At 43.8% G+C, this 25,466-nt stretch overlaps 2 protein-coding genes across 6 annotated transcripts in view; one reads left to right on the top strand and one right to left on the bottom strand.

Moving 5' to 3' along the window:
- sema3b (sema domain, immunoglobulin domain (Ig), short basic domain, secreted, (semaphorin) 3B) overlaps positions 1–25,466 on the top strand; it is an 86,825-nt gene extending 61,359 nt beyond the window's left edge. For all 5 annotated transcript variants that reach the window (XM_086214233.1, XM_086214232.1, XM_086214234.1 and 2 more), the window contains 17 exons: positions 1,017–1,617; positions 4,104–4,261; positions 5,791–5,853; positions 14,247–14,366; positions 14,987–15,080; positions 15,165–15,284; positions 15,414–15,556; positions 15,759–15,873; positions 17,390–17,459; positions 17,612–17,756; positions 19,127–19,346; positions 19,427–19,518; positions 19,613–19,654; positions 19,835–19,992; positions 20,145–20,200; positions 21,460–21,599; positions 21,975–25,466. In XM_086214233.1, the coding sequence (XP_086070359.1) occupies positions 1,443–1,617; positions 4,104–4,261; positions 5,791–5,853; positions 14,247–14,366; positions 14,987–15,080; positions 15,165–15,284; positions 15,414–15,556; positions 15,759–15,873; positions 17,390–17,459; positions 17,612–17,756; positions 19,127–19,346; positions 19,427–19,518; positions 19,613–19,654; positions 19,835–19,992; positions 20,145–20,200; positions 21,460–21,599; positions 21,975–22,490 (2,427 nt within the window). In that variant the 5' untranslated portion in view covers positions 1,017–1,442 and the 3' untranslated portion in view covers positions 22,491–25,466. The remainder of the gene's footprint in view (positions 1–1,016; positions 1,618–4,103; positions 4,262–5,790; positions 5,854–14,246; positions 14,367–14,986; positions 15,081–15,164; positions 15,285–15,413; positions 15,557–15,758; positions 15,874–17,389; positions 17,460–17,611; positions 17,757–19,126; positions 19,347–19,426; positions 19,519–19,612; positions 19,655–19,834; positions 19,993–20,144; positions 20,201–21,459; positions 21,600–21,974) is intronic.
- LOC147256318 (spermatogenesis-associated protein 17-like) lies at positions 22,627–24,529 on the bottom strand. The gene has a single exon (XM_086214235.1). It carries the CDS (start codon positions 24,192–24,194, stop codon positions 23,511–23,513), a length of 684 nt encoding a protein of 227 aa, XP_086070361.1. The 5' UTR covers positions 24,195–24,529; the 3' UTR covers positions 22,627–23,510.

Genomic DNA, 25,466 nt, shown 5'->3' with positions numbered 1-25,466 from the left:
GTGATAAATGAGACTGTGTCTATACTGAAAGACCGCATTGTTACAGCGGACTGCAGAGGCAAAAGTACTGAAGGAGAGGCGTGTGTGCGTGCGTACTCACCCTGTGCCCACTTTTTTACTACCCTTTTTTTTAAACAATACATCATTCACATATATGGAGGCACGCAAACCAGTGACCTTATTTCTGCTCCTGCTGTGGTTTATAACAGAACACTCACAACTGAGGCTTACACACGTATTGGGTTTTTTTTTTTGTGAAGCAATAACAAATCTGTCATTTAGAATTTGACTCCAGTTCTCTAAATATTATTCTCCCTGAGCATGCTCAATTGACAGCCAGACAAGCAGGACGGCAAGTCAAATCATACGGAGGTAGAAAAAAAAGCCTTCTTTATTTATTTCCTGCGTCGCTCAATTCGATTTTACACCAAATTTTTATCCCCCCAAAAAACAAAACACAACTATTTTTTTTTCTCACTTCGTGCAGCTGAACTCACTCACAAGCGACTTTATTCAGTCCTCCGGTCCTATCCACGCCGCTGTGGCCTCATTAAGGCTTAAACAGAGACAAGCTCTCATCTGGTGACACCAGTGTAGAGAGAGTTGGCAGTGCAACAGACATTGTGCTTGGTTTGGCAGCCATTGCATGATATCTCTATCACACACACACACACACACACACACACACACACACACACACACACACACACACACACACACACACACACACACACAGTCTTCATCATCATGGTCAAGTCAGTGTGCTTGTGTGTGTTTAGATTATATCCCTGAGCCTTGAGATTATAGTGTCGGCATAATGGCTGACATTAGCCTGGCAGAGGCATCTTTAACTATATACTTCAGAGGCTTGAGTGAGTGTGTGTGTGTGTGTGTGTGTGTGTGAGAGAGTGTGTGTGTGTGTGTACACAGTTGGGGGGACACATGTATGCCAGTAGCGTCCACTTCTAAATCCCCTCTCTTTCTCCCTGTCTCCCTCTCCCCCTCTCTATTTTTAGCTCCTGATGTGTGACGTTACTGTCCCGTCCCGGATGTGAGAGGTGCATGTAGTTGACCTTCCTTGGAGCGGAGCTAACGATCAAACTCTTCAAAATCAAGAAGGACGTCAGGAAGAAAAAGACGCATTTCAAAACAAAAGGAAGACTGGAAGAAGTTGAAGATTTGTAAAAAAAAAAAAAAGGAAAAAAAAAGAGTTGAAGAACAAGAGAGAAGGAATCTGCTTTGGGTTTGAAAGCTGATATCAAACCAAGACAGGTGGACAACATCTGACTGACTGACAAACACCATAACCAGAACGTTCTGTAAAAAAAACAATAAAAGAATTCAAGGAATATCGGGCATTCCTGCTAACTGGAACCAAGACACCATCCAGCTGACCATCATTACTCGGAGTTTCTCTAAAGTTGATTTTTAGGCGTGCCAAGATGATGACCATGATGATGATGATGGTGGCCATGACGGTCACCTGCAGCTCTCTCTTCCTCCTGGGACTGGCTGCTGCCCACGCGTCCTCCAGCACCATGTCACGTACTTCCTCTTCATCTTCCTCCTCCTCCTCTTCCTCCTCCTCCTCACCACGTATGAAACTCTCTTATAAAGGTAAGCCTGAGAGCTCGGGCTTGTGTTTGCCGCTGACACTAGACTTTCTCTTTTTCACGGGATATTCAACCAAACCCTTTTTTCAAAGCAAAACAGTCCTGAACAGTTGCCAGGCATAATTTGTGGTTATACCGCCACACACACACACACACACACACACACACACACACACACACACACACACACACAATTTAAACACAGAATAGCAGGGTTTTGTGTTTCATCTCAGTTGTGTTTAGTCAGTAGAAGCCACACAAACCAGAGATGTGCTCCATCACTGAGAGCTTGCAATTACAACTCACCAAGGACATGAGGCTCTCCGAGGGCCGCCTGCCCAGCTGAGATATGTGGGCCCTCTAATTTAGACACACGGTACGGAGCATGTGGTCAAATATTTTACTCTCAGTTGACACATGAAGGACTCAAAAGAGACCCGGACAACCTCATGCATCGCTGAAACAACGTTCTTTTTTTTTATTTAGCAGTAGAACCTGGCAAAACAGCAACCGTCTGTTGAGTCACACATTGCCAAAGTAATCAGGATGACATTGGCGGTCATCAAAATTTTTTTTAAAAAGTGTGTAAAAGGTGTTTGTAGCTGTGTGAGTTCTCCTGTTCACTTGCTGAAAATATTCAGAGTTAATTCATGTTAACATTTAATGGTGCACGTTCACATGAAAACATTGATTTAAACAGTACTTAAATGAGAGATCATGAGAAGTCACGTCTTCCAGTTTGGATTATCAAGTTATCTTTGAAAAAATTAATAATGCGTATGAAGCTCAAACTACCTGATATAGTTGGAACAGATTTTATGTTGTTTTGGGTTATTTTTTTTTGTGGACATAGTCATTTTTCCCCCCCTGGAGTCTGCAAGATTGGGCCTATACTATGTATTCTTTTTTTCACTGCAGAAAGTCATAATTATTATGATATAGCGGACAAAATGAAAATGAAACACTAAAGAAAACAAGAACGATGATGCAGAAATGTTAGTCTAAATGATACTTTCACATTAGAGCGATGGGCGACTAGCAAAACCGTGGAGTTAAAGAGGGTCTTATTTTTCTTAACCTCCTGGTTTAAGGCGGGCCAGCAGGGGAGGATGCAGACCCTCTATTTATTTATTCACTTCCTCAAGCCAAGACCACTGTTTTCCACTGGTGCAGAGTAGCTATTATAGACCAAGTTTACTAATACAAGTTGATTTTTTCTGGGCACCAGTCCTGTTGCCATTTGGAAAAAAAGCAAATATACACTCACATTTTCCATTGAAAGCACTTGAGTGTCATTACTGTCATAGGTTTTTTTGTTTTTTTTTTACCCCTGCCTGTTCACGTCACTGGTCTCAGGACACAGAGATGCTCTTTAAATACTCAAAGTGACTGATCTTCCTTGTCGGACACATGACTCATCATTAGCCCTGTGGCTAATGAACTGATTCAGATCTGAAGATGCGATATCATGAGGTTGTTTTGGCTTTGAAACTCTGATCACAAACATTTTCTTAAGTCACCGTTCAGGGCTTTGTTTTTGATTTGGTTCGAAGCTAAGAAAAATAGATCTTATTATTAATCTTCCCGTTCACAGCCTCACCATATTTGTCTTGTCTTTATCTTTGAACATGCAATAAAAGATACAACTTTAAGTACCTGAACGTGGGCCAACTCTGGCTGAACTCAAGCTGTTTGGCTTTTAATGGGAGGTTGTGAATATGTGTATCTGACAGCGCTGCAGAAACGCTGCACAACAACCTCATGGGTTTCATGCTGTCAGACTACTGTGTGTGCACAGTGATATCAGCAGCATCGGCAGATACTGATCATCGTCCATCGTCATCTTCCGCTTATTCCTACACATTAAGGGTCGCGGGGGGGCTGGAGCCTATCCCAGCGCCAAAGGGCGAGAGGCGGGGTTCACCCTGGACAGGTCGCCAGTCCATCACAGGGCCAACATACAGAGACAAACAACCATTCACACTCACATTCATACCTACGGTCAATTTAGAGAATCCAATCAGCCTAGTCTAGTGTAGTCTTTGGACTGTGGGAGGAAGCTGGAGTACCAGAGAGAACCCACACAGGAACAGGGAGAACATGCAAACTCCACACAGAAAGATCCCGTGCCCGAGCCGGGACTCGAACCCGGAACCTCCTTGCTGTGAGGCCACAGTGCTAACCACTGCACCACCGTGCAGCCCCAGATACTGATCAGTTTTGCTCAATTATCTTCTTTCATTAATCTGATGCAGAAAATATATGATAACGGAAAGAAAAATGTTACTTTTTTTGTTAAATTCAAAATATTCATGTGTTTCTCCATGTGGACAAAAATGTGAATCTATAAGCTTGAAGACAATATTGACTTATTGACAAATTTATGAGTAAAATATAGGCAAAAAAATCCAATATTGTTCAGCCTTATTATAATCCTATCCTCATATCCGAAGTCATTTTGTAATCCTTACCGTCTATCCGTGTCGTCAGACCTGCAGCAGTTCCATGGCGTGCGGCGGTTCGAGCTGGACCGTTCCTGCTGCTTCAGCGCTCTGCTGCTGGATGAGGAGAGGGGTCGTTTATTCGTCGGGGCCAAGAACTTCCTGCTGTCGCTCTCGCTGGACAACATCGCCAAGCAGGAACACAAGGTTGGTCAGAATTTAAACTTTTTCTCGGAATAGGCTTGTGAAAAATAATAATAATAAAAAAAAACAGTCTAATTACTGTGTTGTTTTTTGGCCACACACTCTGTTACATAACAAAGGAGATTTATCTGCCAGAGTTTGCTGGGATTAGCAGCCTTATGTGTTTCTAATATCTTCATACTTTTTTTTTCTTTACAAGCCCTCATAGATTTAGAGGATACTGGCAAGGGAATTATATAAGAAGATGGTTCTTATTCACAATTATTACCAAAAGAGTCTTTTAATACAGTTATCAAAGTCAGGCAACACAATTTATGAGCTTTTTTTTTTTTTTAATGTGGAGCCAAAGGCCTGGCAAGGGTGGGGGTTGTTATTGTTTGAACACATTTTACCAACATGTCCTCTGACTGAATCATGGTCGACCATGTGAGGGTACACAAGTAAACAACCTCATATGGAAGAAGACTAGAAAGAAAATGTGGCATTAACAAAACAATGGAGGGAGATGAAAAGAGAGAGTCTTTACTCTCAAAAATGTGATTCCTATCTAAATGTCAGGACGTGAAGTTCCTTTGAAGTTTTAATGTTTTATGTTATCTTATGTAGTAGTTGCTCAAGTCATAGAAACAGACTTGTAGAAATGATGTGCACCATCAATAAGTACACTAAAAAATTCAAGCAAAAGATACTGCATACGTGTGTGTGTGTGTGTGTGTGTGTGTGTGTGTGTGTGTGTGCGCGCGTTTGAAGAGGCTGTAGGTGTAATTTATAGTCACGGTGTGCAGATTCACCATCGCCACAGCTCTTTCAGTGTCGTGTTGCCTTCCTCCTCTGTTTTCCATTATCAGAAAGTGAGTGATGAAGAGGGATGAAAGAAAGAGGAAGAGGGGGAAAAAAGGAAGTGAATGTGTTGAGGAGAAGTATGGAGATGATTAATAAGAGAACCTTTACTGATGGAGGCATGCACCAGCCTTAGGAGGTTGCGGTGTGATGTCACCTCAGGAATGACTGGACGGATTTGGACCAGTTTTGGCGGAAAAATATTGCACGGAACATTTAATTTGGAGATGATCTGGATCAAATTGTAGATCCTGGATCCTGAGGACTCTTCTGGATCTAGTGGTACTTTTCTGGACTGGTTGAAATTCCATCAAGAATCCTTGTGGAATGGTTGAAAGAATATTTCAGCTTCAGCTTACGCTACAATGGATTAGTAATGCGCAAGAATTTTTATCAATATAACAGTCAACATCTGCAGAAAATGCAAGTATATTTTGATTAAATTCTTTTTGAGGTTTTGATTAGACACGTCTCCCGAGGATGGTTTGTGCTGTGTTCTGGACCCAGAAAAAAAAGAGATTCTTAAAGGATCCGCGTGGACTTCTGGAGAGCTTTTAATGGGCAGACTGATTTTCAAATGCCTTCAGGAATTCTTACGTCAAGCAGATTTGAAATGTGTCTATAAATTGGATGATAAATCCAAGCAGATTTAAGCAGCAGGATCTTGTGATATTTTGCTCGCTGTGTTTCAGATCTACTGGCCCGCCCCCGTTGACTGGAGGGAGGAATGTAATTGGGCTGGCAAGGACATCACGGTAAGGTTCTTCGTCTTTACCTCTCCTCATCCTCCCTTCACTATTCCTTTCACTATCCTTCCTTAAAAATGGTCAGATACATTAATTTTTTTTTCCGACTGGGGACTTTGCTGTCCCTCTTGTATGTGAACTATGTTCAGAACACTGGTGAACATATCCAAATACGTCAGCTTGCACCCGCCATTATAACTCTTTGTGATCAGATCACACTCTATATGTTGATCTACCAAAAAAAATCAACATTTTATTTAGCAAAAGATCATACATTCTGTGGTTTTTTTTTAACCAGCAGGACGCCTAAATCAAAAGAGGACATCAAAACAATACAGGCTCTGTGTGTTCCCCGACATGCTGTAGGCCAACCAAATAATCACACTAATATATCTTTGTAGGCTTTTGGGAATATTCAGAGGTTAGTTGACATGATTTGAGAACCAAATGCATAGCCACCTCTGCAGAGCTGAGTGCGTTCACACCTGCACTTCCAGCGATCCACTTGTGTCCGACTCAATTGAGACGCCGATCTGAAGGACTGAGAAGCGTTCGCTCCTACCTGGTGTAACACAACACTAACTTTTTAGTCTCCAGGAGTCATGGGAGTCATCACAAGACGGCGGAATCACGTTCAAGTGCATGATAATACTCTCCAACACTGCTGATGACGTGCAAACCATGGTTTCTTATAAAGGTGTCCCTGTCTAAGAAGCAGGTGAATGTGATTTGTCAAGTCTTCCTTAGGGTCGACCGATCTCTGAATCCTTCACTATATTCTCATTTGTGACAGTGGCTTTTATTTTTATGATAAATACATTACAGATAAAACTTCAAGCAGTTCAAACTGCTCATGTAGTTTCTCCCAGTTGGATCCAGCTGATGTGAGGACTTGGGCCTGAGCCTCGTTTCACCAGTGATTGAGACCACATGGTGACTGTTAGCTTGGGCAGCTAAATTCACAGCAGCCTTTCTCACATGATCTTTGGTGAAGCTCTTAAGAACTCTTTGGTCACGTTCTTGGTTCGTCCATGTACCTCCTTCCTCTCCACCATATCCTCCATCCTTGCAGATCCTAGCTAACTAGCTGCAGCTATAAGCTAAGTTGGCTCCAAGCCAGGGTGCGACGTCTGTCGCGGAACTAACTTATATTATGTGTGTGTGCTATTACAAGGACGAGGTTGAAACAAGACACGCTTGATCTTTACTAAGCAGAAAAATAACAAAGAGTGGCGATACAATCAGTGTGATGTTGTGTAGTCAGGAGGACGTCAGCGCTAACCCAGAGCAGTTACGCGCGCTGACCTCCACAGCATTCATTCCCGTGATTACTCAAGGCCACAGCAAAGCTTCAAATTTGAGATTGGCAGTCAAATCCTTTGAACTTATTCTTAACTCCTCGACCACTGTGGGGTCACCGCTACTTTACTGTGCGCTTCTGCGGGGTCTTGATTGACGGCAGTCATGGCGGCAGCTAATGGAGGTCTAGTGGGTGTTATGGGGTCTGAACTGACCCACTGTTGTATTTCTCCAAACACAGGCCACCCTGCTATGTCCCTCGGTATTTTCATTGGAAGAATTGAAAAAGAAAAAAGAAAAAGTTTTGCTATTTTGATTTACAGAAGAGAAACATTTATTTTCCAAGAATATGTTGAGTACACACTAGGTGATGATTATGTGTGTAAATGTGATGGGACGTGGCAGAGCGGATCGGCTTCACTGACCTCCCAGACCACCCAAGATTACATTACATACAATTATTCGACTGAAGCGTGTGCGTGTGTGAGGGTGTGTGACAGACGTGACTAAATACTGTACTTTTGTGACTGTTTGACAGCCTGCACACATTTGTCCATGTATGTATATGTACCGTGTGTGTGTGTGTGTGTGTGTGTGTGTGTGTGTGTGTGTGTGTGTGTGTGTTTGAGACAGATTTGATGTGTGTGTAAAACAAACCCTTTATCAGCGTGATTATACAGCTGTAGCAAACAGACAACGAGCTTCATTCATAGAAAACTCCAGGCTCCAGTTTCACCTGACCAGGCGTCTGTCTGAGTGTGTTAGTGTGTGTGTGTGTGTGTGTGTGTGTGTGTGTGTGTGTGTGTGTGTGTGTGTGTGTGAGTGGTTGGGGTGTGTGTGTGTGTGTGTGTGTGAGTGGTTGGGGTGTGTGTGTTTGAGAGACAGTGGACCTGGGGAGTGGTGAAGAGAATTAGTAAAATTGCTCCAGAGGGGTGAGGACGGAGTCATGGAGACAGAAGCAAGTAAGAAAATAAAACTCTGTGTGTGTGTGTGTGTGTGTGTGTGTGTGTGTGTGTGTGTGTGTGTGTGTGTATGTGTTGGAGGGGGGGGGGTTATTTGAAGGCAAATGCTCTGAAATAGAATTTCCCCCTGCATGTTGTTATTACTGGTTTCTGGCCGTTCAAATGCTGTTATTATACTGTATTAAACGCTGCCCTCTAATTTCTTTAGGCTTTTGTTTTCTGGCTGAGCGCTCACCCACACACTAAGAACCCGGCTGACCTCACACTGTTGACCCTAATTAAACAGAAGTGTGTTTCTCTGTTGGGAAAGGCTAAAATCTCACTCCCTCTGTGTAGCTCCCCTCCCAGACACACTCTTTCTCAGTCTTCCCGTTTAATATCTAGTATTTGTTCTCCAGGCTGGTGCCTTAACATGCAACATGGCTAAGTTCAAATCCTTTGAGATGGGAGGGCAGACAGGGGTCAAGCCTATGTTCAAATTTACCTCTAAAATTGTTCATTCTTGTTGTGTCTCATTCTTCTCAATTCTTGAACCACTGGTAGGGCCAAAGAAGTTGAAAAGAACTAGTTGTTAACAGCGTAAAAGTCATCTGAACACCCCAGAAACGGAGCATACCATCCTAGAACTTTGTTGGCCCCTGACTATCTTAATTTTCACGAACTGATTATGATGGGCATCTCAATCCATGTTCTAAAAACAGTTTTAACTAGCCAGTGATTTGTTCCAACATTATTCAGCCCTGCTCTTACACCATACGATGCCGTTCAGTGTGAATTGTATAAACTACACAATGAACACAACAAACCATATGGTTTTATAGCAGTACAAGAACGATATAATTCATGGAAATTCTGAATTTCTACTTTTATCCACATTAGTTCCCTCCCAGTGTTTTATCCATCAAGGCTATTTGAATCCAATGTGATTTTTACACAAGCACACACGCCTATTGGCCATCAGGAGCAATTAGGGGTTCAGCATCTTGCTCAAGCATATTCTCACATGGTCACAGTGACCCTTCGGTTGCTAGACGGCCACTCTACCTCTGAACCATGCTGCCCGATACTTCATCATGAAGTTTTGTTGTTGTTCTTTTGGCCTTCAGTATCAATCCTTTCTCTCTAAAATGCAGAAAGATCCAGCCATGTATATTTAGCTTGAATGTAATTGTGGCTGATGGTGTCGGTTGATTGGTTGTTTGCCAACAGATTCCAGCCAACTAACAGACTTAAGGCAGTAAACATCCACTATTAAAATAACACACATGTTGTTAAAAAAAAAAAAATTCTTAACAGACAGAAAAACACGTCTGATTCCTGAGTCAGCAGAAACTTGCTGGGCTGTCATATAACACTGCAATATATTTGCGGTTTAATCAATTTATGTACTTCTATTGTTTAATAGGTTCACCACTCTGCTGACTACCACGAAAAACTCCACACATAATATCATGGTAGCTTGACAAATACGCACTAGCCGTGTAATGGTCATAACAGTCGCCCACAGAAAGACGAGTAATAAACACTTCATTACTCAAACACACACACACACACATACACACACCCTGAGACCACAGGAAAGCCACTTAGCATGCGCTAGCATGCACACACACACACACACACACACACACACACACACACACACACACACACACACACACACACACACACACATAAACACAGTCAGACAGTGGCAGTTAACAGTTGACAGTTGACCAGACTCTCAGTCTGAATCAGCACTTTGACCGACGAGGCGTCACCCAAGAAGATCTGGAGCACCATTTAAACCTTATAGGACTGATGGACTGTGTGTTTACACGGGTGTGTGTGTAATTCTCTCCGTCCTCAAAGAGCCGCCGACAAATTACCCACCGATATCAAATGATTCCCTTCATGAAGACAAATATACTGTGGAAAAACTGGTGAATCATAAAACTATAAATTATATGATATCTGGTGCGTGAGTCAGTGTGAGCAGCAGAGTTGTGCATGTCAGAATTCTGGGGCTGAAACATTTCATCAAGAGACACAATCATAATTTTTACATTCTAGAATAATTTACGTTGTGCTTAACTACACAGGTGGAGATACATCAGGATATATCTTATACCGCCTCCATAGGACTTCTTTTTTAGCTCCGCAGATGGGAGACGTGCATGTGAAATAACCACGGATACGACCATACATATTTCGAAATGATGGCGGCAGCATGACGTCAGTTCAAATGACCTGCCAGCGCCACAGATGCCAATAGAAAGTTACAGTTGATGTTGTTGGCGAGGAATAACGGCTTCTCGAAAAGAAATTTTAAAAAATAATGTTTTATGAGGCGTCGGTGTAGTGCATAGACACGCGGTTAAGATCACGGGTGAGTTTAGCATCCTGTATTCTAAATTTGACTCGAACGCTCGTCCCCAGCTTAGCATGGTTGGTACCAATCCCCACCTCAACCTTAAAAAAAGAGAGAAACATTCCGCCTTGATGAATTTAAGTTCTACAAGTCAGTGCGTTCCTGGAGCAATATGTCCAGCGAACGTCAACACTGTGCGATTGTCCCATCCAGCAGAGGTGATCAAAGACATTCCAGGGCTGTTACACAGCACCGTCATGCAGTGGGGGCATCACTGCGTGTTCAGCTTTCACACATGAACTTCATTGAAGATTCCAAGGGACTCCTCCTCCGATGCAACAACTGGAAATATGTGCTTTTGATACCTTGTTAATGGTAACTTAAGGAAACAACAATTATGACATAACTTCACAATATCCAAATATAAAACAAAATCTTGCAACGTCACTCTCTTAAAAGGCATGAATTATCAGAGGGGCAGAGGTGTGAACAGAGGTGGAGAGAAGTAGCAGAAGTGAGGGATAGTGGATGAAATGATAGGTTAACCCGGTTAATGATTCCTTGAAAGGGAAGGAGGAAGACAGGAAGCTGAAAAAAATGTCATCCATGACAGAACAGTACAGTGTTATAGAAGGTTGACGGCTCAGGCCACCGTGAGGTCACAGCCTGCCTTTGAATCACTGTTTCAACTAATTAGTCAGTGGCAGGTCAAAGGTTGGCCTGTGAACCCTTTCACCCCCCCCCCCCCACACACACACACACACACAGGCAGTGTGATTGCTGGCACCTACATAGTTCTCCTCCGTCCTTTCTGATCTTTTTAGTCTTTCAAGCGTCTTTTCTCTTCTTACCTTTTCTTTCTCTTCTCTCTCATTGTCACATCAAAGAGTTGACTTTGTAGACCCGCCGCTCTGCCAACTGCTCTCTGACACTGACACACCCACACACCCACACACCCACACATACACACACACACACACACACACACACACACACACACACACACACGCACACACACACACAAAGGGCTTACAACACAATAGGGGTTAGATTGGAGAGGAAGAAGCCTTTGGACACACACACGCACACACACCAAGGGAAAATTTTGGATGCAACTAGGCACATTTTATTGGAGCAACATGGCAGTTTGGAGAAGGGAAGTTGTATGAGTCTACATGTGTTCTGTGTGTGTGTGTGCGTGTGTGTGTGTGTGTGTGTTTTAGTCTCAGGGTGGAGCCAAAGTGTGCCGCTCTTTTTCACTGGGAAACAAAGGTCTCTTGTGTGTTTGTCAACAGCTTAATTAGCCCATCAATTGGTTAAACACCTTTACATGTCTACACACACATGCGCACGCACACACACACACACACACACATACGTGCACACATCAACTGCTGGATTTGAAAGAGTGAAAAGCAGGCCTTTGTTCTAAACCACTGACTGTGAGTGTGGGTGCGCGTGTGCGCATGTGTGTGCGCGTGTGTGCGCGTGTGTGCGCGTGTGTGTGTGTCAGGCTTAATGAGCCACAGTTCCACTTCAGTCCCTACACTTTCACATGTGCTTTGTTTGACTTTGGATAAGATTTAGGAATTAAATAGAAAACCCGTGAATAAAGTTATTGCATTCGTGAAATCATGGAGGAGGGTAACAGAAATAAAACAAAAATGAAGCATTTAGGAAATAAATTCAGTTCACAGTCACTGCCTTAAGATGGAAAAGACTAAATTATAACATGGAGACGAAAGGAAATGTCATACTTCTCTTAAATGAAGTCAGAATAGACAAGAAAATGAGTACTAGTAGGAATGATCTGTTGTTGTACATAATCCTAGTCTGAGCGGACCCTCAGATTGATGCCTTTAGCCTCTTCTCCAGTGGTCCCTGAGGGTCTGGCAGTGTTTGTAACTTGATCAACACACAGATGTTACAGCGGCCCGTCGGGGGTTGGGGGATAATAGGCTCCAGAGAAAGGGAGGGACAGTTTGAGTTGATAAGAGTGACTGGAATTATAGTCCAGAGAGCGTCCAGGGAGAACGGCTCAGACAGCTACAGTGTAATTTAATTTATGTGAAAATGTAGTTGTGTTTGTCTTGATGAGTTACATGCTGTGCAGTGTCTTCGTGTGTGTGTGTGTGTGTGTGTGTGTGTGTGTGTGTGTGTGTGTGCGCGTGCGGGGGGGTGGTACTATCCAGTCTGTTAAGGTACTGTAAACCTCTTCTTCAGCGCTCTCTTGAGAACCGGCTCACCGTCATCTGAACCCCAGATAGACAGATGTGTCCGTCAGTCAATAGAGAAAGACAAGTAGAAAAGAAAAGAGAGGACGGGGATCAAATCTCTATTTCTTTTTCTCCTTCTCCCCGTGATGATAAAAAAAGAGTAAAGAATAAAATAATGTGAGAAACGACAAGCAAATCTGAAGATATTGTATCAAGTGACATTCTCCTCTGACATAATTATGCAGAAAAAACAAGAAATTTCCCAAAATGTCAAATATCTTCCTGCCAAAAAAGAAGTTACAAGCATCATCTGTCATGGCGCAAGAGCAAAAAATGTCATTACCAAACTATTTGTGCGTGTGTGTGTGTGTGTGTGTGTGTGTGTGTGTGTGTGTGTGTGTGTGCGCGCGCGCAAGCCCATGCTTCTTCTTCACAGCTTTTTTTATGGTCCAACTGTAAATTTTTTTAACTAAGCCCTAACTATGAAATATTAGACAACAAATGTGTCTGACCATGGCCAAGAATAATACACAGAAATGGGGGAAGAAAAGCCACAAAACGGAAGTGGAATAAAAGCAAACGTTAGTCCCACTGCGGCCATTTTCATATCCGAGTTTATTTTAGCTTTCCAACTAATCCTCACCTGGAAAAACAATGCAGCCCAGCTGTATCCTACTAAGGACGAGCTCCATCACATATCCTGCATATTTGAAATAATATCAGCAGCATTTAGATGGAGAGTTATATATTTGGGAACTAGAACCTGCTAATAAAACCGTAAGATTCCCCTTCTACTCTTTTAAATCTGTTCAAGTCCAATGTTCAGGTCAGCGAGCTCCAAATGTGCAGCATTCTGGTATTAAATCCATATTGGGCAAGTTAGGCATCGACATAAATGGCTTAAGTCTCATGCCAACACACTGAAGGCGTTACGTGCAGAACCTGGACACAAAGGCTGTGAGGAGAGTGTGGCACTGGAGACACGTCAGGCGGACACGAGCAACACCAGTCCATAAGACAACTTATACTCCCACTGAGCTGTTCTCAGGTTTTTGTGACATGGATGCAGCATTATTATACTCTGAAACTGATATATTTTCAGACTTTCTGTACTTGAATGACATTTGTAGACCATAAAAACCCAATGAAATAAGAGTATCATGGACGTATACGGAATAAAATTCGAAAGATTGCTCCCGTTTGTCACACCATGTTTGTTCTAATCGTGATACGTGACTTTTTTAGAACGCTGGTCAGGTTTAGGCAGAAAAAGAGTTGGTTTAGTTTTAGTAAAGGATCATTTTTGGGGTTACGACACAGAATCAAGCCAGCGCCTTAGCAGCCCTACATTATTCAAATATCCCGTCAAAATTTAGCATCTACAATGACTTTCCAGAGTATCCAGTAATCCACCCCGCTCGCTCCTCCTGTGTAAACAGATCTGTAATTGACATGTTCTTCTATTCGTGTGGTCAGAGTTACTTTGGCATCACTTGCATTTGACCGATCTCTCTGGGGAGGAAAGGGTGCATTCAGAGGTTAACGCTGACATTTGTGTCTGCTGGTGTCTTGCAGTCTGACTGCGTGAACTACGTGAAGATCGTACACCACTACAACCGTACCCACCTGTACGCCTGCGGAACTGGTGCCTTCCACCCAACTTGTGCCTTCGTTGAGGTGGGACACAGGATGGAGGTAAGGACGCAACACAACAACACAAACACACACACGCATCAGAAAATCTGAAGTAACGGAATCATTTTAAGTACAAAACTGGTTACAGGTGAGTTTTGTAGCTATGGAAAAATCCATCCATCCATCCATCCATCCATCGTCTACCTCTTATCCTGTTGAGGGTCGTGGGGGGCTTGAGCCTCTCCCAGCAGCCTTCAGGCGAGAGGCGGGGTTCACCCTGGACAGGTCACCAGTCCATCACAGGACCAACACATATAGACAGACAACCATTCACACTCACAGTCACACCTATGGTCAATTTAGAGTATCAATCAGCCTCGTCCCCTCTTGATGTCTTTGGACTGTGGGAGGAAGCTGGAGTACCAGAGAGAACCCACACAGGAACAGGGAGAACATGCAGACTCCACACAGAAAGATCCTGTGATGGAGCAGGGGCTTGAACCAGGAACCCTCTTGCTGTGAGGTGACAGTGCACCACCGTGCCGCCCCTATGGAAAAATATGGATGTTAATTCTATGATTGTTGTGAGAATGTTACAAACGCCAAACACACACGCAAAAACTTATCTCAGATGTCTGACAATCCAAAAGGAAACATGCGTGTCTGCCTCTGTCTATCAGGACCACGTGTTCAAGATCGACCCCTCTAAGGTGGAGGACGGTAAAGGAAAGAGTCCCTACGATCCTCGCCACAATGCCGCGTCTGTGCTCGTTGGTAACTAAACCCGTACACATTAATAGATGATGAGGTGATCTATTACTTTTTATGACTGAGTGACTGATTAATTCTGTCTCCTAGGTGATGAGTTGTATGCAGGCGTGGCCACAGATTTAATGGGACGTGATTTCACCATCTTTCGAAGCCTTGGCAAAAGGCCCTCCATCCGCACCGAGCAGCACGACTCACGCTGGCTCAACGGTGTGTGTGTGTGTGTGTGTGTGTGTGTGTGTGTGTGTGTGTGTGTGTGTGTATGTGTGTCAGTGGTAGCATCTTTAGTTGAGCACATGAAGGAACTGACATTCTTCTTTCCTTCCTTGTGTCTACCAGAGCCAAAATTTATCGGTTCATTTTGGGTCCCAGAAAGTGAAAACCCAGATGACGACAAGATATTTTTCTTCTTCCGGGAGACGGCGGTTGAGGCCCAGGGGCTGGGGAAGTCCACCTACTCCCGCATAGGACAGCTGTGCAGGGTGAGAGACTGCCTTCATCCGTCCAGTCCGTTATTTTGAATCACCTTAAAAGTTTGCTAACAGATCACAGAATGATTGGCAGGTTTGAAAATGGCTGGTTCGAAATGGCTTTACTCTCTAATGTCACCATAAAATCCCTTTGTTGCAGTGCTATCCTGGTGAAGAATCTTGTTTGTTTTTTGTTTTATTTTGTCTTTATCAGAATGACATGGGCGGTCAACGGAGTCTGGTGAACAAGTGGACGACGTTCCTGAAAACCCGTCTAATCTGCTCGGTTCCGGGAGCCGACGGCAGCGACACGTACTTCGATGAGCTCCGTGAGTTTTCACCTTGTGCACTAGAAGCAGGACCGCAACTGTACCGATGCTACAAAACTGGATGAAGTCAATCTAGAAAAGATAATTGGTGTATTTTGGATGGGAACAAATTCGTGCATAAGAACATTTCATAAATCTTATTGTTCCTACATTGTGTTTTTCGACCTTAAATTAGCAGTTTCTTCAGCTATAACTGAGGTAAAACAGTATTCCTATTTATTGTTTTTTTGGTGTAAATTCTTAAAATTGCAAAAAACATGGCAGGTAAAATCTAGAAGAGGGTTTTATATATTTGGCAGCCAGTAGAGATCTTGTTTTATGGCCTTTGGAGTCTGAAGAACATCTACTTTTGGACCTCCTCAGACTTCAGGAAAACTAAATCAAAATAGTAGAGTATATAATAAATTTTAGGACGACTTCTGTTGTACCCTCACATTCCTTCAGACTGGGAGGCAGCATGAGTGAGAGATTCATTGGTAAAAAGAGATTCTGATCCTGGTCTGAAAGCCAGTATTTTTTCACTGCGGGTTCAAAGTAGATTGGAGGCTTTTCTCTGGTGAGTCTTCATATAACAAAAAGACAAGCGCTAATGTGTTTTCATTAGACAGAATCCAGAAGGAAGGGCAGTTCTAAAGCTCAGATTGTGGGTTGAAATATTTCTTTAAAGGAAGCGGTAATTTGACTTGAATAAAAAAAGACACCCAGGGGTTGCTCCCCAAACATCTGCTGCCCGTTCAGCCAAGTATTTTTTACTCAACCAAAGGATGAAACTACTCCAAACATTTTGTATGATTCTGGGAGGGAAAGAAAAGGAAGAATTCTCAGATTTAAAGTGTAAATCATGTTCAATCCAGTGTAACGGAGGAGCTAGCCCCTCCTGTGCTCAGTGCTCGTCTAATTATACAGTAGCTTAGCTAATTAAACGAAGCGTAGCGGGCCTGTCAAGCGTTGGAGAAATCCAAAGTGAAAAAGCATTACTCAGCAGTTTGGAGGATGGAGTCGTGAACTCTCTCAGAACGTCTGTAGTGGACGATTTCAGTGCTCATTATGTTTTTAAAACCAGGAAAGGTGACATCTTGATGACATTTAGTATTTACTTGGGGTTAAATGAGGTGAATTGCACTGTGATGAAGATTCATATTGTATTTACGTGGTTACATGAAATCATCATCATCATCATCAGTCCTACAGACAGGGAATCTTTCAGAAGTTTAGCTTGTCCTAACGATTTCCCAGTAACGATCTTAGCGAGTTCCTGAACCACAAGAGTTTCAGTCCAAGTCAACCAGTGAGACGCTAGGGTAGCTTGAATCCGGTACCAAAATTGAGTTTATTCCAGGTTGTTTCTTTGTGAAATATCTGCTGAAAGTAGTTACGAGGTCAGCGCAGCCAAAGGGCTTTGTTTATCTTTCTCTTGACCTTTGAACCCCAGATTACCTTTGACATAAGTGTGGGTGTGTGTGTGTGTGTGTGTGTGTGTGTGTGTGTGTGTGTGCACGTGTGTGTGTCCCCTCAGGCGATGTATTCCTATTGCAGACGAGGGACAGAAAGAACCCTCTGGTCTACACAGTCTTCTCTACTTCCAGGTCAGAGTCCATTTTTGTGTGTGTGTGTGTGTGTGTGTGTGTGTGTGTGTGTGTGTGCGCGTGCGTGCGTGCGTGCGTGTGTGTGTGTGTGAGTGTGACAGATAGATGAGTGTATGGGTGTATCTAACCCCTCTCTCCCTGTCCCCCAGCAGCAGTGTATTTAAAGGCTCAGCAGTGTGTGTCTACTCTATGAATGACATCCGGAGGGCCTTCCTGGGGCCCTTCGCTCACAAAGAGGGGCCCAACTACCAGTGGGTGCCCTTCCAGGGAAAAGTCCCCTATCCCCGCCCAGGAATGGTATGTCAATAACAATAAAAAGAACAACAAACTACTCAGACAGAGGATTTGTATTCCGTCAGTGTAGTACTTTCCATTGATAGATGCTCAGACGAGTATGTAGTATGTCAGTATACTACATCTATAGTTTTATATGATTTGACTGCTTTATCTAATTTTCTAAGCTTAGTTCAACTCGTGTTCTCAGTCTCCCGTGCTACTGACCAGAAACATCCCACTCTTCATCCCTTACCTCCCTCTACTGCCGAGGGTTGCCCAATAATTCCAGTCACTCTGTATCATCGCTGGCGTTCTTCCAGGCAGTGAGTCCCAGCAACAACACCCGAAAGTCTCCGTAGGTTCTCGACACTCTTAGAAAGTGGGAGGTGGTAGGAGGGCGCGGAGGGTCACTGCTGGATCCCACTAAATCCTACATGTTGATCCATTATTGTTCACATGGGAACATTTGCACTTTCAAATACTTCCAATCAGTGGGGCATTGAACTACCCGATATTCACAATCCAAATGGTAATATTGTTTTTCATACACCTTTAAAAAACTTTTTAGAAGGCTGAATAAAACATAAATCACTCCTGTTAATGTACATTTGCAGTTCTCCACCTTAGACTGCAGTTCATTCAGAAAGCTCCTCACAATCCTCCCCCGATCAATGAGCTCTTATTAGACTTCTTATGTTCAGCTAAGCATGCAAGTGTAGCGTCAGCGGGATTTGTCATGCAGACCTTCAGCTGTTACTGCCACCGCAAAACAATCCCCATTGTATGGCTGCAGAATGGTAATTGTATTTGTTCTACAGTAAAAAAAAAAAAAAAAAAAAAGGGAAAAAAGACCCCCCTTTCTCTCTCTCTCCTTCACACCATCGTCATCTCACTGTGTTGGCAAATCAGCAGAGCAACTCCACAGAAAAGGATTTTGCTAACAAGTTCAATATGTAAAAGTTGCCTGGAGAGTAGAGTCAGACTTTTAGGTACATACAATCAGTAGCAATGCATCTAATCTAGGATATCAAAAGCGATGGAACCGTCTAATTAGGGCCGGTTGTTTTGTGGACTTCAGACCAGCTGAAATTTCGATCAGCAATGATAAAAGCAAATTTGTGCATCAAATCAATTCATTATTGAACATTTCCATACAAACAAGGCAAAGATCCATCCAGTTCTGCAAAGCTCGAGCAAATACTGCAATTGAATGGGTTTTATTTGTAATGCTTTTATCATTTGGAGGCTACGATGTTTTTCCTCATTGAAATTGAAGAATAAAAAAAGCAAAGAATAACGAAATGATCATATTTGTCAGTGGTTTCTGTTGTATGATATCAGATTTATTGCTGGTTTTGTTAATTTAATATTTTCTTCATGGCCTCCGTTAGTGTCCAAGCAAGACATTCGGCAGCTTTGAGTCCACAAAGGGTTTCCCTGACGATGTGATCCAGTTTGCCCGTCACCACCCTCTGATGTATAATCCAGTTTACCCAATGAGCAGACGACCTGTCTTTGTCAGAACCAACGTGGACTACAGCTTCACACAGATTACTGTGGACAGAGTGAACGCCGCCGATGGACAGTATGACGTCATGTTTATTGGCACAGGTGAATAAATCAGCGTTCTAAATCTGTTTTAAAATCAGACGGTGAAACATCAAGTTGATGGTCTGCACCCTCTGTTTCAGACAAAGGGACAGTACTGAAGGTGATCAATGTACCAAAGGAGAGCTGGAACAACATGGAGGAGCTTCTACTCGAAGAGCTGGAGGTCTTCAAGGTAAGAACCGAGATATAAATACAGCCCTGGATATTAGATCCTGGTTTAATCATTCATTACATTATGTGGTCATCCATTTCTTCTTATTCCTCAGGATGCATCTTCTATCATCAACATGCAAATCTCCTCAAAACGGGTACGTCAGCGATGTTTTAGCAACTTTAAAAGATCGAAGCTCTCTTCGGTTACCCTGCACCAGCTGATTTCCTAACCCAACAACCGTTGGAAAACCTTTTTGGTGTAATAATCAAAGTATCAGGTCCTCTTTTGTGTTGTAGTTTAAAACCAATCTGCTCCTCCTCTCATGTCATCACAGCAACAACTGTATCTGGGCTCCGACACCAGCATCGCCCAGGTTCCCCTCCACCGCTGCAGCGTGTACGGGAAGGCCTGTGCTGAGTGCTGCTTGGCCAGGGACCCATACTGCGCCTGGGATGGAACATCCTGTACTCGCTACCTGCCAAACACCAAGAGGTCTGTAACAGCAATGCTGACGCACTAGATGACCATTCATTACTTTGAGTGGCATTGTTATTACACTAGCTCGACTTTAGTTTCAAGTGCGGTTGCCTCACAAAGTCAATTGTGTAGAGGTGTGATAAAATTTTACTACTCAATGTTTACAGGCGCTTCCGTCGCCAGGATGTGAGGAATGGCGATCCCAACACTTTGTGCTCTGGAGGTAAAAATTTTCTCCAATACTGCTTATCTGTCTTGTTACCTCATTAATAGGAAATTTATCTCTTACTGTTGTCAAGTCTAGATTGCCACCATAGTAAAGCATTCACAGCGCATGGATTTAAAAATACAAAACATTTTAATGCTATGTTTCTGCTTCCTTTTTCTTTTTTAAAAGATTGAAAACATTAAAAAAAATATCCTCTTCGTGAGCCGATTTGTTCTTTGTCTATTCAGTCATTTGGACGGAAGCATCACTCAGGATCTGACTCACAGACACTCCTGGTATCCGTCATGTCACTGTCGCTGGGCCTGAGACATCCAAAAATCTTTCCCCGCCCCTTCAACCCCCGGTGACCTCTGTCCTCCCAGACCACAATGCCAGCTTTTTGTTGTTATCTGTCTCTCTGCCACAAAACTGAATCAGGCTAATCGCTCAGACCGAAGGAGCTGCTGAATAATGCGATTACATCATGTGGAATTGCTAGCTGGGTTGTGTAAAAGTGGTGAAGATCTGGCTAATTGTCTCTGGTGGAGTATTAGAGCCCACCTTGTACTGGCCAAGGGTCAGTTAGCGAGTTCAAACTCCGTTGTTTCCCTCACAATGTGTTTATTTCAGACAGTTAGAGGTAGAAAAGTATCTCATTCTGGCTCAATGTTTTTTGTCTTGCTGTGGTTTTGCTGTCTTTAAAAACTCTTGAGTACGAATCTTTGTCACGTTTAAGCTACAAATGTGCAACATTTTAGATGACAAAGCTCTGTGGAACAAAGGCATAATGTCTTCAATGGTAGACGCGAACATCAAGCCAGTTCCGTCCTGACAAATACTCACGCGTCCAGCTGAAATTGTCATTAAGTGTAATTGGTGAACTTCCGTCTCAGTCGTTTTTCAAGGCTGACTGAGGCTCTGTTGTACTAATATGGAGGAACTACTTTTTTAAGACAAATTCATTAGATGTACGTTGGCAAATATCCCAAACAACTGCTGACAAACCACAGCACTTACAACAGCAGTTACTTATATTTATGGAGGGACATTGTAAGCCTTATCAGTCCCTGATTTGACTCGTCCATTCTTGTCAAGACTTTTTCGTTTCTTACCTCCCCCGGACCTCACAAGTCCGTCTCCTGACCTTTCTTAATGGTTCTGTCCTGTCTTGTCTTGCCCTACACTTACTTTCTTTTTTTTCCTGCCTGGTGCAGGACAGCCAGTTCACATCCTGAGTTACATTATTATGTCTTTGTCTTTGCTGCCCCCTTCAGACCACCACAAGCACCGCGTCACAGAGAGGAAGCTGTACGGAGTGGAAGGAAGCAGCACTTTCTTGGAGTGTATTCCTAAATCCCTTCAAGCCAGAGTCACCTGGACGTTCCAGAAACAACCGCAGAGCCCACGAGAAGAGGTGAGAAAGAGGAAAGTCAAGAAATTATTTCAGGAGTCACAAGTACTTGTGTAATCAAGGAAGAGTTGTAATGACTTGAGTTTTAAGAAAAGATTATTTCACCCTGTAGTTTAGGAAAATTGTTAATTAAGAGGGCCTGTACTTTATTCAGTGCAGTTTGGAGACTTTGCACTTTAAGCTGAAAGAGGCAGAAACCTTTTGACCTCAACGTCAGATAAAGGTTGATCCATTATTTCAAAATAATGGGCACAAACAACACTTTTACATTCAATCATACGCACCACTACTCATCATGTTCAAGGACGCTGACCAGCCCCCTGCCCGTATTGCATATTCTAGCACCTCTAATTTATGTCATATGATTTCTGTTTTCAGGTACGTCTAGATGACCGCATCCTTCAGACAGACCGAGGTCTTCTTATTCGGCGTGTCTTGAAGAGGGACATCGGCATCTACCAGTGCCACGCCATGGAACATGGCTTCACCCAAACGTTGCTAGGCATCACATTGGAAGTTGTGCCTTCAGCACCCTCCTCTGGCTCCAATCTACCTTCTGATGCCCCTGTCCGTTTAGACCCCCGCAGTGCAGGAGGACCCTCCATGACCAATCAAAAGCTCTGGTACCGGGACTTCATGCAGCTGGTTGACCACCCCAATCTGAGCACTGTGGACCAGATTTGTGAGCAAGTTTGGGCACGCAAGAACACCGGCAGCGACCAAGCGGATAAGAGTTTTCCTGCTGCTCCGGCGAAGGACACCACTCCTCTTGGCCCTGCTGTCCGCCCTGCGAACAAGAAGTGGAAGCATCTTCAGGAGTTGCGGAAGGGGAGAAACCGTCGGACCCACGACGGAAAACCGAGCCCTCGTGCACCACGCAGTGCAGGGGAGTAACGACAAGGAGAAAGAGCTGGAGAGATTAAAACAATGACTGATACAAGGAGAAAGAAGGAGACTGATAGAAAGAGACTGAGACCAAGAACTCTTGGAGGTGTTCACACACTGACAGATGTACACCCACACACACCCACACACGCACACACAGATCACACCTCCCTTATTGTGTATATTTATCTATGGATGCCCCCACATTAAGGTACCCCTGCCCCCAAGTCCCCGTTCCACTGGCCAGCCTCTGCATGTGCTGCCTTACTTTACTGCCTAAACTCACTCTGCACGATCCCTTTACAATGTTCCACTTCTGTATTTGAGTGTACAAGCAGGTACAGAAACCCACGCCTATTTGTGGGATACAAACTTACACTCATCTGTTGTTCCCTTTGCCACTGTAAATGGAAGGTGGGTTCACAGCACAGGAAAAACCACCGAGCCTACAAACCAGCAGCACATATCCTATCCATGAATGTTTACCATCTGGACTACGCCACTCAAACAACAAACAACTCGAAAGTTTTTGATGAACTCTCCTCTTGGATTTTCTTACCTCAAGAATTCATACTGTTGCAAAAAAAAAAAAAAAAAAGGTGGGTTGACGTTATAACAATGGGTAGGCCTATCTCTTTTCAATGATCTGGCAGGAGGGAACAATGAAAAAGAGTTAACGCCATTCTGATAGGACAAGTCAAATCACTGTGGGGAGTCCGGTCAGAGAGCTGGCCGTCTAAAAGAGGGATTCCCTTTAGTTTCCTCGATGGCCACACTCACCTTAGCTTTTATTCCCTGCTTAAATTCTCTTCTGCTCTACACTAAACATAAGGAGCTCTCGGAGCCAAAACTCAGTGATGAACCCCTGCTTTGATGCACCGTCTGTATTTCAACAGCAAAGCTGGAGAATGAAGGCAGGACTTGAAAATACAACAGTCCTGAAATATCAAATCCATTTCAACAGCGGTGCCTGAATTCACTTGGAGCGGCCAGAAAGACGCTCCCTGAACTAGTCTTTGGTGATGGGGGTCAGTGCGTGGAGCAGCAGTGGGTCCTACGCCCCCTGGAGGCTGTTGGTGTTGGTGCACCCAAGAAGCCGACCTTAGCTCTGCTGGCCGGCCTGGTGGGGACAGGGCTCTTGGCCTGCCTCATCAGTAGCTCCATCTCATGCGGGGCCTCCCTTAAAGGAGAATTGAAGACTCCAGGGCGCTGCAGTGTACTGAGGAGGTGGTGTGACCGCTGGGCTTGGCGCATCTTGGCTGCCTGCTCTTTAACCCTCTCTAGACAGTCTCTCTGTCTCTTCAGGAGTTTATCAAGCTCATCTATCGCTCTCCTCACTGGATTGTTTGTCATGGACACTCCTTCCAGATAGCTCTTGCGTTCATAGAAGTTATGAATATACTTTCTTGCCAAAAATCCTCTCCACCTTTTCTGGATCCTTACCGCCATCTCATTATAGAAATTCATCCTCATGTCAAAGTATGCTACCTTTACCATCTGTCTGTAACGCGCCCTCGCGCTGAAGCCCCGCCATATCGTCTGTATAATGACGGCGTTGTCGTGCAGATGGCTGAGGTAGGCGCGCTCCACGCAGCCTCTGAACCAGCTCTGAATCCGCACGACCGCCCGGTTTTCTCTCTCTCTAGCTTCTTCAGCTTGGATGAGCCTGTTGAAGTGTAGCTTTTGGAACTCTTCAACTCGCAGCTTTACCATACTTAACGTATCGCCCAGTAAACACACAAGTAGGTGGAAGGCTTCTTGTGTTATTGATGGCTCGTCGTCCCAGGGGTCTATACTTACCGCCAGATCACCCTGACATCACTGTCTGAATTCTGTGATTTGCATTGTTGAATTTGGGAGCAAAGTGTTGATGGTCGCGTGCTACAGAAGCCTCCCTGGTGACATCATAGGGGCCTGCGGTTTGTGTCGGAGAAGACAAAGAGGATTCCTGGGCGTTGAAGGGTCATGGGCTGGGTGACGTCTCGAAGTCAGAACCTCTCATCTCAGTCTGAGAGACATCACCGAGGTGGCTGTCATCATCACTGACGTCCAATCACAATGCTTCATCTGACGTCACGATGCTTAGCAACCCAACCCCCAACTCCCCACCCCACAAACATAAGTGACTCTGTGACTGACTGAACGGATGAGTGTCCTTAATGCGTGATCTCTCCTGGCCCCGACCCTGTCCTCGGGAACCATGGCAACAAGTGTTGGATATGATGGGAATGATTGGAGAAACATGAAAACTGGAATAAACTTAACTGGAAACACTCGCACAAGCATGCATATGTAGCTTATATCTTGCATTATTACCTTATAGCAACTATGAAAATGAGAAATCTCTATGTTATATGCTAGATAAAGGGGCGGGGCAAGCAGTTGTAATGCCAAACCCATTACCATTGGATAACTGTTGATCTTTTTTGATGTGTCACATTTCCACACCCTGTAGGCACTGCACTAGATAAATACTTTAAACAATCCACTTTTATGCCTGTATTTCCCAACTTTTTTGTTTTTGTGCAGATTATTTGCTGCAGTCACGGGTGAGGTAGAGACACCAGCAGAGAGGCGGTGCATGAAAAGATCAGCACGTTGTAGAACTGATTCAGCTGAAGGTTGTAGGGCAGTTTCATAAGCACGCCGAGGTGGCAGGATAACTCACCATATACACAATTGCGGTCAGAGGGCGGTCACGTCCCCCCGAGCGGTCGCGTTAGTGGCCCGAACCACCACAGAACAAAGATGTTTACAGCTCATGGACCAATAAAATCTGAGACCCCCCAAATACAATTTCACACGAACAAGTTTAGGAACCCTTCGGCACCTTTAAGTACAAAGATAACAAAGGTAAAATTGGAAGTATTACAGCAGAAGAGTTCTTATCCCGAACCGTCACTCTGAAATTAATTGGTGGTGAAATTATTAACAAAATGGTTTGGGGTGAAGCATTAATATTGGAAAAAGGAAGAGGGGTGTTGG

This window comes from Aulostomus chinensis, chromosome 9 (genome assembly GCF_037954235.1).
Source record: "Aulostomus chinensis isolate RoL2024-O1b breed Wild chromosome 9, RoL_Achi_v1.0, whole genome shotgun sequence".
In the NCBI taxonomy this organism is placed as follows: Eukaryota; Metazoa; Chordata; class Actinopteri; order Syngnathiformes; family Aulostomidae; genus Aulostomus; species Aulostomus chinensis.
This window is presented reverse-complemented; position numbering and strand designations above follow the sequence as displayed.